At 36.5% G+C, this 13,753-nt stretch overlaps 1 protein-coding gene across 1 annotated transcript in view; it reads left to right on the top strand.

The window, feature by feature from the left end:
• The first annotated feature begins 1,346 nt into the window (after positions 1-1,346).
• LOC144450148 (neuronal acetylcholine receptor subunit alpha-2-like) overlaps positions 1,347-13,753 on the top strand; it is a 15,103-nt gene continuing 2,696 nt past the window's right edge. The window contains exons 1-5 of the mRNA XM_078140721.1: positions 1,347-1,485; positions 10,754-10,920; positions 11,232-11,276; positions 13,166-13,275; positions 13,593-13,753. The exon at positions 13,593-13,753 is cut by the window's right edge and continues 572 nt beyond it. Coding sequence (XP_077996847.1) covers positions 1,431-1,485; positions 10,754-10,920; positions 11,232-11,276; positions 13,166-13,275; positions 13,593-13,753 — 538 coding nt within the window. The 5' untranslated portion in view covers positions 1,347-1,430. The remainder of the gene's footprint in view (positions 1,486-10,753; positions 10,921-11,231; positions 11,277-13,165; positions 13,276-13,592) is intronic.

The following is a 13,753-nucleotide window of genomic DNA, read 5'->3' as shown; positions in this document are numbered from 1 at the left end:
GATTTGCATATCAATAATCAGATGATCTTGAATTGAAGACGGATCACAAGACCATAAATAAACAAATATGTGAAACTGACATGACAGACTTCAGTTATGAATATCAATGCCAATATTTTACCCACTTCAAACTTTCAGAGAAACCCCTACAAGGCTTGCCGACCGTTAACATACGCCATATTTGGGATTTCTACCAGTCTTCACTTGTGTATCTGTTAGATCTCTTCACTTATGTATCTGTTAGAACTGTTTGAATTGTCACGTCTATTATACAAGTTGTAATTTAACAGTTGAGTTTAGGTACGTGCAGATATTCCTTTCCGTTCATACTCTCATCGTCAGACCAGAGTGCCAGACATTTTATAAGATTGAACAGATGTTTATACTCTGTCTGTCTGTCTGTCTGTCTGTCTGTCTGTCTGTCTGTCTGTCTGTCTGTCTGTCTGTCTGTCTGTCTGTCTGTCTGTCTGTCTGTCTGTCTGTCTGTCTGTCCGTCCGTCCGTCCGTCCGTCCGTCCGTCCGTCCGTCCGTCCGTCCGTCCGTCCGTCCGTCCGCCCGCCCGCCCGCCCGCCCGCCCGCCCACCCGTCCGTCCGTCCGTCCGTCCGTCTGTCTGTCTGTCTGTGTCTGTCTGTCTGTCTGTCTGTCTGTCTGTCTGTCTGTCCGTCCGTCCGTCCGTCCATCCGTCTGTCTCTGTCTGTCTCACCATTATCAAGAAATGACTGACTCAATTCAAATAACATTTTGTACTCGCACTTGTTTGGGTAATGGCTAACACTAATTAAGTAATGAGGCATAGTCCGCCCGATTTTCTCTGGCCCTACCGTGGCCCCGTAAGGCTACCTCAAGTACCGTTGCCTGTAGCGATTGTGGGGTCAATTCCCATACCCCACCCCTTTGGAGTGGAGATATGTTCAACGAAATCATGATGGCATTATCATTATTATTTAGCCCGTTTAAAGTGATTACAATAATCTTAAAAATTTAATATTTATTTTCATCAATAGCTCAATAAATTTTAGAAAATTAAGGAATATTTATTTGATTTTGTAATTATTATCAAATAAAAAAAACAGTCAACGTAATCTTTTAATTACATTTATACTAACTTTCATAGAGTGAACTCGTGGCATGCAGTCTGTACGTGTTAACATTTCATCTGTGAAAATATCTTTAAAAGCAGACAGATGTCACTTTCATAGACGTGGAAAAACGCACTATTCCTGAGAAAATGAATTTTCTCACACTGCGCTATCACACCAAGGCTGTTGATTCTTAACGCCTGGAAGGTTAAAACTGCATGGAACCCTGGTAAACCGTATAAGTAGTTATCCGTGACGTGGGTTCCTGTAATAACATTTTCGTCTGCGTGCTTGTATTCCAACTGGGCACGTCTAGTTTGGTAGACGTGTATTAGTGACCTCAAAACAAAATGAAGATTAACCCCACAACTCTGGTGACTTTTGCAGTTATTTTAACTGGTCATTGTAAGTAATTATACATTTTTAGTTTTCTCTAATTTGAATCTCAAAATTTGTTAACGTCATTTTGAATTTCGCATTCGTTAGTGTTCAACTTGGTAGTTGGCCTACACTTTTAGTTAATAAGTTTATTCCAAGTTATAGTTCCACTCCATACAATGTGTTCAGATTTAATACGTTTGCCACCATCGTACATCATACTTTGTCGCTTATTTAGATATTTATAGCCAGTCGTCTCTTAAACGTCGATGTTGAATTCTCATTGCAACGAATAACCTCTAGTGATATTGTTATCTATAAAACTTGAAGTACACAAAGAGTTGACACATTGCATAAGGTTCAGTGTAAAGGAGAGCGAAGCTGTTCACCATGATAACATGCATATTGTTTGATTGCAAAGTTTGAGTTGAGTAATATTCATTATCAACCATTCAATAGTGAATGTGCTGAACTACTATTCTATTAGGACACGTTTTTTTTAAACGGTTGCCAATCATCGTGCTAACCAGAATCATTAGCGCTAAAACTACACATGTAATGAAGTATTGCAAAAATGTAACAACATGATCTGCACTCATAATTAATAATATGTATGGATTGCCTTTAAAGAAGAAAACAGTTTCATGCATGTACTACAGTAAGATACCGTAGCCTTTAACTGATAAAGTAATTTTAATTACCAGTTTCGTAATATTAATGGTCATTGTAAGGATAGCATCGCAGTGTAAATTCCGTGTTGTCTGCACAATGAATACATTACATCGTCGTCATCGATCAGCAGATGTGGTATGGATAGCTCGTTTATGTCCATGTGAATAACTAGGTTTGATTTATCTATCGTGTCAATGTTACATGTATGACCTGAACATTAAAACAATCTATGGCCAACAATTATAATTATATTCAAAAACATGTCGTAAAGTCCCTTGATACTCTGTTGCTCACTTGATACCCTGCTTATTATCTATTACTCACTTGATACCCTGCTTATCATCTACTGTACAATTGTGATAATTAAAATCACATGTAAATGAATAAAAGAAATGGCCAGAAATGGCTTTTAAAAAAGCTGTCCAAACTCCAAATGGAAAATGTTTGTTGTGATAGACAGTAAATGATTTCATATGAGATCAGGCGTGTTTTAATTTAGATAAGAGGAGAAGAATGGACAAGATGTCTTTATTTTGTCAATAAAGAGAGAATTATATACAACTGAAAGAGAGAAAAGTAGCCAGGGAAAGAAGAAACAAGTTTTATATCACCAATACAAAAATAAATAAATGAGTCAATTGATCAATATCACACACAACATAAGTTATATTGCACCACAAAAATTGATCATTCAATCGATCAATCATTGAACTAAATAATGTATCAATCAATAAATCGATCGATTGATCAATCAATCGATCGATCAATCAATTACATGCTCGCTGGCCCCTGTGCACTGCCACGAAATTCACAACCACACCATAACCACCAGAACGATCATCAAGAACAACATCATCCTTGACGCTGAAGTCGCTGCTGCTGCCGCCACTACCGCTGCCGCCGCTGCTGCCGCCACCACCACCACCACCACCATCATCATCATCATCATCACCACCACCACCACCACCACCACCACCACCACCACCACCTCCAACAACAACAACAACAACAACAACAACAACAACGACGACGACGACGACGACGACGACGACGACGACGACGACGACGACGAGAGCGACGCAACAAGATCTCCGTCGGACTGTTAAGAGCGCCTATAGCATTCCATATGAAATGTATTTGTCGCCAACCACACTGACAGTGTATGTGCTTGTTCCATTCCATGTTCACTATATGACGCTTCAGCTGGTTTATTTCTCATGTTTCTTGGCCTCTAGGTTCAACATATTAGCATCTGTTACACATGAATTTGCTTCAATGCATTCATTTGTCAGCGAATTAAGTGAGTTGCATTAGGGCGTAAAAAAATTGTGTGGTTCCGATTACATTCAATTTTAAAATAGGTGGGGTAGGTAGATTTTTTAATTTTATTTTATTATATTTTTTTCATGTGTGAGTGTCTAGTTCAGGTTTTCCATTGGTTTACAAATGGTCTCTTTGTTGTTTATTTCTTCCTATCAGATGTACAGCCATTACAGATTGGAAGCATAGTTTTATATTGTCTTTTTAAGTTGATGTCAGTTTACGTATCCACTATTTTTTGCGAGACTTCACCCGATTTTCGCGATTTTATTATTATTTTTCTCGAGTACGTAAAAAAAAGTTTAGGGTCGGCGTGAAAAGCTAGATGGGGTCGGGTAACTGGAACCAAACAAATTTTTTTGGTTGGCCTTATGAAAGATACCTTGCAGATTTCTCGGTTTCCATTATTCGTAGTCTATGAAAGCCACTAAGGGACATTTTGTAAAATAAAAAATAAAAAATAATCTCGTGAGCACGACATAATATCTTATGCACACGACTCACTATCTTGTGAGCACGACTTACTATCTTGTGAGCACGAGATATTATCTTGTGAGTACGAGATACTATCTTGTGAGCACGAGATACTATCTTGTGAGCACGAGATACTATCTTGTGAGCACGACATACTATTGTCACAACTTGAGTTTGGGGTGGGAAATATTGCCCAAACTCTCAAGGGTAACTTCACACTTCACGTACACAATCACGCCAGTCCGTACCGGACCTTATGGGATTGAGGGAAATAACTCACGCAACTCAAAGTATTGCCTTTTGTGTGGAAGTGAATAAACACAGAACAGTTATCAAGGAAAGTTTCGAGTCGAAGGTCAAAACTCACTGCCGACAGAATTGTTTTCTCGTACATGAATTACCTCGTTGGCCCTTCACGATAGCAGTTCAGTTAACACAACACTAGCACTCTTTAAATAGTCTGTCCAGAATTTCATCTGTTCCCAAATTAGAAGTACCGCCAGTGCATAATTATGTACATTCCACATATTTTATTCAAATTCATTCTGTTATGCAAATATGATTAGTATCAATCCATAATTACGAAGACGTTCAAAATACAGTTAATTAGATTCAGAAAAGAGCTTAAAGATAACACTTACATCTAATGTATGAATTGCTAATATCTAAACTATAATGTATCACTTTAATGCGACACTCATGTCATCTACTTGATGTTATAAAATAACATATGATCCAACTTCTCGTGTGGTATGATTAATCAATTAGCCTCGGCACGCGTGTCTTGTCTAGAATTGATGTGTAGTTTTAATAAGACGTGATATATTGTTTAAATAATACGTTTTGTAATATTAAACGCTTGTAACACTATCTTGTGAGCACGACATACTATCTTGTGAAGCAAAAAAAAATTCTTGTGAAGCAAAAAAAAAATCTGTTATGAGGGATCATAAAAAAATTCCGACGATTGACGAAAACGTCCGGAAACAGCAACTACTCTTGTCGTTATTTTCACTTTTGAATTTTGGTTTTAGAATGTTAAAACAATTTTGACACAGGTTATCAATATCAGTCTGAGATAAATTCAATGTAAGGTATTAAATAAAGTATTATGAATAGCAGAGAAGGGAAGGGAAGGGAAGGGAAGGGAAGGGGAGAGGAGAGGAAAGGAGAGGAGGGGAGAGGAGGGGATAGGAGAGAAGAGAAGAGAAGAGAAGAGAAGAGAAGAGAAGAGAAGAGAAGAGAAGAGAAGAGAAGAGAAAGAGAGAGAGAGAGTCAAATATAAGGGAGCCTTCAGTATTTTAAGTGGGCGGGTGGAGGAAATCACACATGGTCTGTTAAGTAAAGCATGACACGACCCTCCCCCATTCTCCATTTGAAAAAAAGTGACCCTCCCCATGACAATTGCATATACTGAAAGTTAATCAATATTCCCATTATATGTATACATACAAATTAAACGATTTTGACTCTGTATTAGAAAGCAATATTTGTACATATAAAGTGACAAAGAGTAAAAGACTGGCTAGTTACATTTCTCTTATAACCATACACAATCTAGTTAGTATCTAAAACGTGCTTTCCATGTTGTGCATATTCTGTCTGATCTGGTCACTTGTAAAAGTTCCCTGATATCATCATCATCATCATCATCATCATCATCATCATCATCATCATCATCATCTAACGTGGCGTTTAGCGTAATGAAATCTGCTGAAATGACGTCACATCCAACGTGGCGTATAACACAATTAAACCTGCTGAAATGACGTCACATCGAACGTTGCGTATAACATAATGAAACCTGCTGAAATGACGTCACATCAAACGTGGCGTATAACATAATTAAACCTGCTGAAATGACATCACATCAAGCGTGGCGTATAACATAATTAAACCTACTGAAATGACGTCACATCAAACGTGGCGTATAACATAATTAAACCTGCTGAAATGACGTCACATCAAACGTGGCGTATAACATAATTAAACCTGCTGAAATGACGTCACATCGAACGTGGCGTATAACATAATGAAACCTGCTGAAATGACATCACATCAAACGTGGCGTGTAACATAATGAAACCTGCTGAAATGACGTCACATCAAACGTGGCGTATAACAATTAAACCTGCTGAAATGACGTCACATCGAACGTGGCGTATAACTTAATGAACCCTGCTGAAATGACATCACATCAAACGTGGCGTATAACATACATAAACCTACTGAAATGACGTCACATCAAACGTGGCGTATAACATAATGAAACCTGCTGAAATGACATCACATCAAAAATGGCGTATAACATAATGAAACCTGCTGAAATGACATCACATCAAACGTGGCGTATAACATAATGAAACCTGCTGAAATGACGTCACATCAAACGTGGCGTATAACATAATTAAACCTGCTGAAATGACGTCACATCGAACGTGGCGTATAACATAATGAAACCTGCTGAAATGACGTCACATCAAACGTGGCGTATAACTTAATGAAATCTGATGAAATGATATCACATCAATTTGAAATACTTTAGGGTCCTGGCATCAATTTGTTTGAAACACGGTACTATCCATTTTAAACCAACAAACAAAGCATATTGGTAATATTTTGGCCATCGTCAGGATCAGTAACTGAATGACTCTTCCAGATTCTGCATCTTGACTTATTAATCATAAATGATGTTACACTGAAGTTTTTACTTAACCTGTCATATACTCAATGGTGCGATATACATGAAAGAGTGAATTTGAAAGAAAAAACCCTCCAAATTTAAATTGTGAAGATCAAAATATCAGCTCGTAACACCATAACCTACACTGTATGTGTACAGATATCAGCTCGTAACACTATAACCTACACTGTCTGTGTACAAATATCAGCTCCTAACACCATAACCTACACTGTCTGTGTACAAATATGGGCTCGTAACACCATAACCTACACTGTCTGTGTACAAATATCAGCTCGTAACACTATAACCTACACTGTCTGTGTACAAATATCAGCTCGTAAACACTATAACCTACACTGTCTGTGTACAAATATCAGCTCGTAACACCATAACCTACACTGTCTGTGTACAAATATCAGCTCGTAACACTATAACCTACACTGTCTGTGTACAAATATCAGCTCGTAACACTATAACCTACACTGTCTGTGTACAAATATCAGCTCCTAACACCATAACCTACACTGTCTGTGTACAAATATGGGCTCCTAACACCATAACCTACACTGTCTGTGTACAAATATCAGCTCGTAACACTATAACCTACACTGTCTGTGTACAAATATCAGCTCGTAACACTATAACCTACACTGTCTGTGTACAAATATGGGCTCGTAACACCATAACCTACACTGTCTGTGTACAAATATCAGCTCGTAACACTATAACCTACACTGTCTGTGTACAAATAACGGCTCGTAAACACTATAACCTACACTGTCTGTGTACAAATATCAACTCGTAACACTATAACCTACACTGTCTGTGTACAAAAATCGGCTCGTAACACTATAACCTACACTGATGGCTAATTTTATATTAATTTTATTTGTCTTATCTTTAGAGAAGGCGCCTCGATGTAGAGGTGGGGAAAGTGACTTTTCATGACTTACTGACATCAACTAAAGCAGCTAGGAGGAAATCAGCCTTGCCTATGTTCCGCTTTAGTGGATGGTATAATACAATATTTATATATGAAATCTTTTCTCGTTACTGAACTTAACCAAATGGTATGAGAATCTGCGAAAAATTTAATTGGCATATATGATTTTCTCTACCAAGAGAAGTCCGTGCGTCTCATTTTTACGCATCTTAGAACGCAGTTCTTTTGTTGAAAAAAAGCTAGAAATTTAATTAGCTTTTGATATGACATTCACTACTTTGCAAAGTTGTTTTATATCATGATGGTGGGTCAATCATTCAGTCCGAGGTCACCCCAACTTTATCGTGTAAACAATGTCGGTTGAGGGCATGTATTCTCAGTAAACCCCTTTGCTTTGCATCCATTTACGGGAAAGGGTTCAGTTCAATCATATATAACTTTTTGTCAATGTGTTGGTCGCTGTAGAAGTAAACGTAGCATAACATTCACAGTTTGATATTGGAAACAGATGTGACTGTCTAAGTTTTCACAATGTCGATATAGTAGATCTGTTATGTAGCTCATAAGGGTGATTAATTACTCGACCACCTGGGCCAGTGCATGCAATAGAGTTAACTAGGTCGTCGAAGGCCTCATAAAGGCTTTTTTTTGACGAGTACTTCTTTAATACTAAACTTCATAAAACAACTTATATTTACCCTCAGCGGCCAATAAGTTAACATCCCTACTGTTAGTGTTGGAATAGGAAAGATCTGTGCATTAAATATTTATGGGAAAAGCATTATCAATGCAGGTAGAAAGCATAAAGGAGTTGGACACACGAATTTGGCATTAATATGTGGGGACAAACGTTGTTTATTCAAATTACCTATATAAAATGTAGGACACATCAGACAAATCTATATAAAATGCACCATAAGATCATGATTACTCGTATATGCGATAAGTTTGATGAAATTCATATATTTAACCATTAATATATTAGACCCTCATATTCCCAGGGTGTGATTTCAAAGTATGAAGTCCATATATTTCATAATATACTATACTTCTGACGTCAGAAGTAGTAATATGGTTGAAACTACTTTAAATTGTTTGTAAACACCAACCTGTTGGTACGATTTTGTTGTTGTTGTTGTTGTTGTTGTTGTTGTTGTTGTTGTTGTTGTTAAAAGTGAAAGTACAAATCATTTATATTTCTAATAAATAACACCTGTGACATATGTTTTCGTTTATAGTTTATAGTTTGCTGTGGCTGCCATAAACAATAAAACACGTGTGAAAATATGATTCACTGTTCATCAATTCATGGATTGCTGAGCATCGACCATCATCATTGATGGTGTAAACATTGAACAAATACAGCTCGTTTGGGCACAGTCTTTCGTACAGCCACTAACGTATATAAACACACAAACATTACATCGTAAAAATGTGCATTTGTGATAGTTACACCACAGTGAAAGTTTTGTCGACTGAATCTGTTATAATTCAACTATTAATAGAATTTTTGAATGACTGTTGACAGTATGGTTTTGACCTTTTAACTTGCCATTGTAATGTATATTAGCCATATGATCTTGCCATAGAAATTAAGAATCTTCATCTGGGTATCCCAGCAGGTGACCAAGAAGTTAGTATTTTGTTATACGCTGATGATATCTCCATTTTAGCTGAAAATGAGGAAAAGGTCCAAAAAAGTATTGACTGTCTAGAAAACTGGTGCAAAAGATGGCGTATGGTTATCAATCAAAACGCAAATTGTTAATTTCAGAAATCAAAATGCAGAGAGATCCAAATATAAGTTCAGGTATGCAGGTCAAAACCTAAATATACAGTTTCGAAGTACAAATACCTTGTGGTTATGGTGGAAAATTTTCTAAATTTTGAGATAACCTCTGACCTCTCATACAAGACTGCCTACAGGGAAGGCCAGTGATTTCAAAAATACATAGATTCGTTATAACACTTATACCACACACGATAAACTACACGAAAAACTTTATTTACAATTAAAACGTATGTGATATTTATATATTTATGAATTTAATTTGATATTTTTGTTCTATAAGCCAGAGCTGTTTTTATATAAGTATTGTATAATTTGATAAGTCCACCTAGGACACTTTAATAAGCATAACATATAATAACATAACATTAGCCGCGTTCTATGTGCATAACCGATATCCGTTCCTTGGTCAGTCTCTCGGTAATTCTCATTCTTGCAGATGAAACTGTCTATGGTTTGTCAAAGAAATAGTCGTTGCTCTTACTTACCTCTTGCTCAGACGAGTGAGAGAGGGAGCTGTACGGTTTGAACCATTGACCGAAAGTGATCGGGATGCCTTCCAGCCGCAAATGAAATATTTAGTTCAGTTCTCAATAACACTTCACTTATGCATGTCTGTCAATCACCTGTTTATCAAGAACAGTCATGTAATTAGACACAGTAAGTTTAGAGTTTGAAAGTCGCCAAAGATCGTTAGTTTTTACCCAGATCGGTTGAAGTTCTGAGGGTCATTGAAATCTTCTGGTTGAGGCTATGTCTTGGGTTCCATGATGGGATCCAGCGACAGCGACCTGAAGCGAAGGAGAGCTCTTGCTTGGACAGCTTTCTGGAAATTAGAGCATCTCTGGAAAAGTTCCAGCATCCCAATATCAACCAAAATTAAGCTGTTTAATACAACTTGTGTCACCATATTGTTGTATGGCTGTGAGTCATGGATAATCTCTAAGGATATGGAGAATAAAATCAACTCTTTTGGCACATCATGTTACCGTATAATGTTAAACATCAAGAGGATTGACAATCTTACGGAGACTGTGCCCCTTGTCGAGAGAGCCAGGAATCGTCAACTGAAATTCCTTGGACATGTACTGCGCATGCCTGATGGGGAGCCTGTCAAGGAGTATGCATTGTATGTCCCAAAACATGGAAAGAGGAAACCTGGAAGGCAAAGAACCCTGTTCTCAAAATACATCCACTGTCTTCTGGGAGATGCAGATGGCATGCTGAATCATGGTCAACTGTCAAAAATGGCTCAAAACCGGTGTGGCTGGAGGAAACTTATGGTCGACTGCTGCGCAGCCGAACGATGATGATGATGATGATGTCTTCGACGATGATTTATCCATTTGTATTGTACTGCTGACAATTACATTCATATCGATTTATGGATTCTGTTTTTATATTCCTTCTACAGGGGCTTCGGCTGATTATGTTCAATCTCAGCTAATGGATGAGTTACTTCGTCTTTATGATAGCCGTGTTGTTCCACTTGTTTTCAATAAGAACAACGAAACCAATGTTACCGTGACCGAACCTGTGACTGTTGAGGTCGGAATGTCTCTTATTTCGATAGATGAAGTGGTAAGAATAGGTTAAATGCAACACTCGTTACAGTCAAAGCCTTACTTTAACAGACAAAGTGATTTTGGTTTCACAATATAAGCTTGTTAAGTATGAAATGTGTCCTTGATTTGGGATGACTATTTCTTATAAACATAACTGCTGAAATTGTACCGTTTATTAGCCTTTTTACATAATTATTGTGCAGTATTAGACACTTTGTTGTTTACTAATACAAGACTAAAACCTGAGGAAAATGTGAAATCGTTACAGATTGTTTGTAATGTGAATAATTTATATCATCCATTCATTTATCTTTGATGTCTTTGCAGGACATGAAAAGAGGAAAGTTAAAGGCTGTGGTCTGGTTAAAACAGGTTAGTAGTTGGTTTGTTTTGGTCTGATAGTCACATTGAAGGCTGTGCTCCTTAAAACAGGCAAGTAGTTGGTTTGTTGTCGGTTGATAGTTATATTGAAGGCTGTGGTCTGGTTGAAACAGGTTAGTAGTTGGTTTGTTTTGCTTTGATAGTTATATTAAAGGATGTGGTCTGGTTAAAGTTGATAGTTATATTTGTAGAGAAGAAAGATACATTTTACAACAACAAATGGGGTTCTAAGGAAAATTATAAATTGCATATTAATGAAATCATATCATTGTCATAAAGTAATATTTCATTGATGATTGCTCAAAATCCTATGTAATTTACATGGCATGTTGATAACACTGTAGAACATGTAAGCCATATGTTTCATTATACCTTTTTACTCCCCTAAGGTTGGGGGGGTTATGTTATGCTTATATCTATCTATCTGTCTGTCTGTCTGTCTGTCTGTCTGTCTGTCTGTCTGTCTGTCTGTCTGTCTGTGTCTGTCCGTCTGTCTGACTGTGAACACAATATATAAAAAATTCCCACATCGATTCTTATGAAACTTTCTACCCATCTTCCATATGTAAATGACAGGAACTGATTAGAGTGTGGTAAACATCCAATGAACATTAATTAGTTATTTGCATAATTAATCGTTTTTAGTAATTAGGCCATCTCTTTAGGACGCCTACTTCAAATTCAATGTCATTTGGTAAATATGTTAACCATGGCAAAGTGCATATGTCCTATACAGTTTGTTAATTTGGCTTATAGCTTTAATGAATCATTTGCATAATTAATGAGTTTTGGTGATTAGGCTATAAGAATGCAAACTTCGGATTTCATATAAAATTTGGCACATACATCAACCACAGCAAAGCACAGTCACATATCCGATAAAGCCTGTGAGCATAGTTTTGATGAGTAATTTTCTGTAATTAGGATTTATCTTGAGAATACAAACTTCAAATTTCATACAATTTGGTACATATATCAACCATAACAACGCGCACATGTTCTATGAATTTTGTTGACATAGCTTTTACTTTTAATGAGTAATTTGAATAATTAATTATCTTTAGTAATTAAGCTATATCTTTGGAATGCACGCTTCAAGTTCCATATAACTTGGTACATGCATCAACCAGGAGAAAGCACACATTTTATTTAAAGCCTGTTCGTATAGTTTTTAATTCTAATGAGTTATTTGCATAATTAATTATATTTAAATAATTAGGCAATATACAACTATACAAGCTTCAAATTTCATATAGTTACCTATCATTAAATTACATCATGAATGATATCTATTACCTACAATTTTGCATTCCAACAATGTGTGTAAGACCAAACATGTATTACAGGTGGCTACATACAGTACTACATACGAGATTGTATAATTTAGTTTGATGATGTAGCTTTTATTTGTAATGATTTATTTGTATAATTTATGATTTTGATAATTTAGCAGTATCTTAAGAGACGCACTCCAGACGTCATTTTTATCATTTTGTACATAAATTGATGATTACGTAAGGCACCTGGAATTATTTAGTTTACAGTTTACACCTTGTTATTGTCGATGTATGTATAAAATTATATGAAATTTGAAGCTTACATTCTTAAGATATTGCCTAATTATCAAACACCACTAAGTAATAAAACAATTCCAAGTGAAATGATATATAAATGTTCGCAAATTTGTTTGGCACGGTTTATCCAATTAATACTCAAATAAGTAATTCACTGTCTTCTAACAAAGCATTCATTCTGCCTTTTATGGAAGGCATTCAGTTTACCGCTGGTTTTCAACGCAATGTAGTACGCTTTATGAAAAAGGAATTTCAAATTAGATTATTATCAAAAAAACTTTTCATCCTCAAATTTGTTGACTGTAGACCTGGATTGATAAGCGGTTGTCCTGGACCCCAGAGGACCACGGTAACGTTAACATCATACGTATCGATCAAGAGGAGTTGTGGAAACCGGATATTATTCTCTATAACGGGTCAGTCATGTTTGTTGTTATGGTATTTTCATTCATTAGTCAGCGATGTAAGTGTTGTAAAAACAATAAGAAATATGTTGGCATATATTCTGTATATACACACTGTATACGACACTACCAATATTATAACCACACAGCATTATAGATTGTGTCAATTAGCCTCCCACCTCAATATCAAGGGATTGTATGGTTATGTTTTTGTTTTGATTCTCGATATGCAACGCTCATGCAATGACAATTACTACATTCATATGACAACTTAACCTTTCTCAATTTTCATATAGAACAAATAAACTTATCCCCATTTTCCATTTCAGAATGTCTACGCCAATACACCAAGGCAAGGTTTTAATCTACCCAGATGGCATGCTGTATTATATACCGAGTTATCAAATGGAAATTAATTGTAATGTCGACGCCTACTACTTCCCTTATGATCAACAACGTTGTTTGTTCAAATTCGGCTCTTGGGTCTATT

The sequence above is a fragment of the Glandiceps talaboti genome, chromosome 2 (assembly GCF_964340395.1).
Source record: "Glandiceps talaboti chromosome 2, keGlaTala1.1, whole genome shotgun sequence".
NCBI classification, from domain to species: domain Eukaryota; kingdom Metazoa; phylum Hemichordata; class Enteropneusta; family Spengelidae; genus Glandiceps; species Glandiceps talaboti.
Note: the sequence above shows the minus strand (reverse complement) of the source record. Positions and strands in the feature narration are given on the sequence as shown.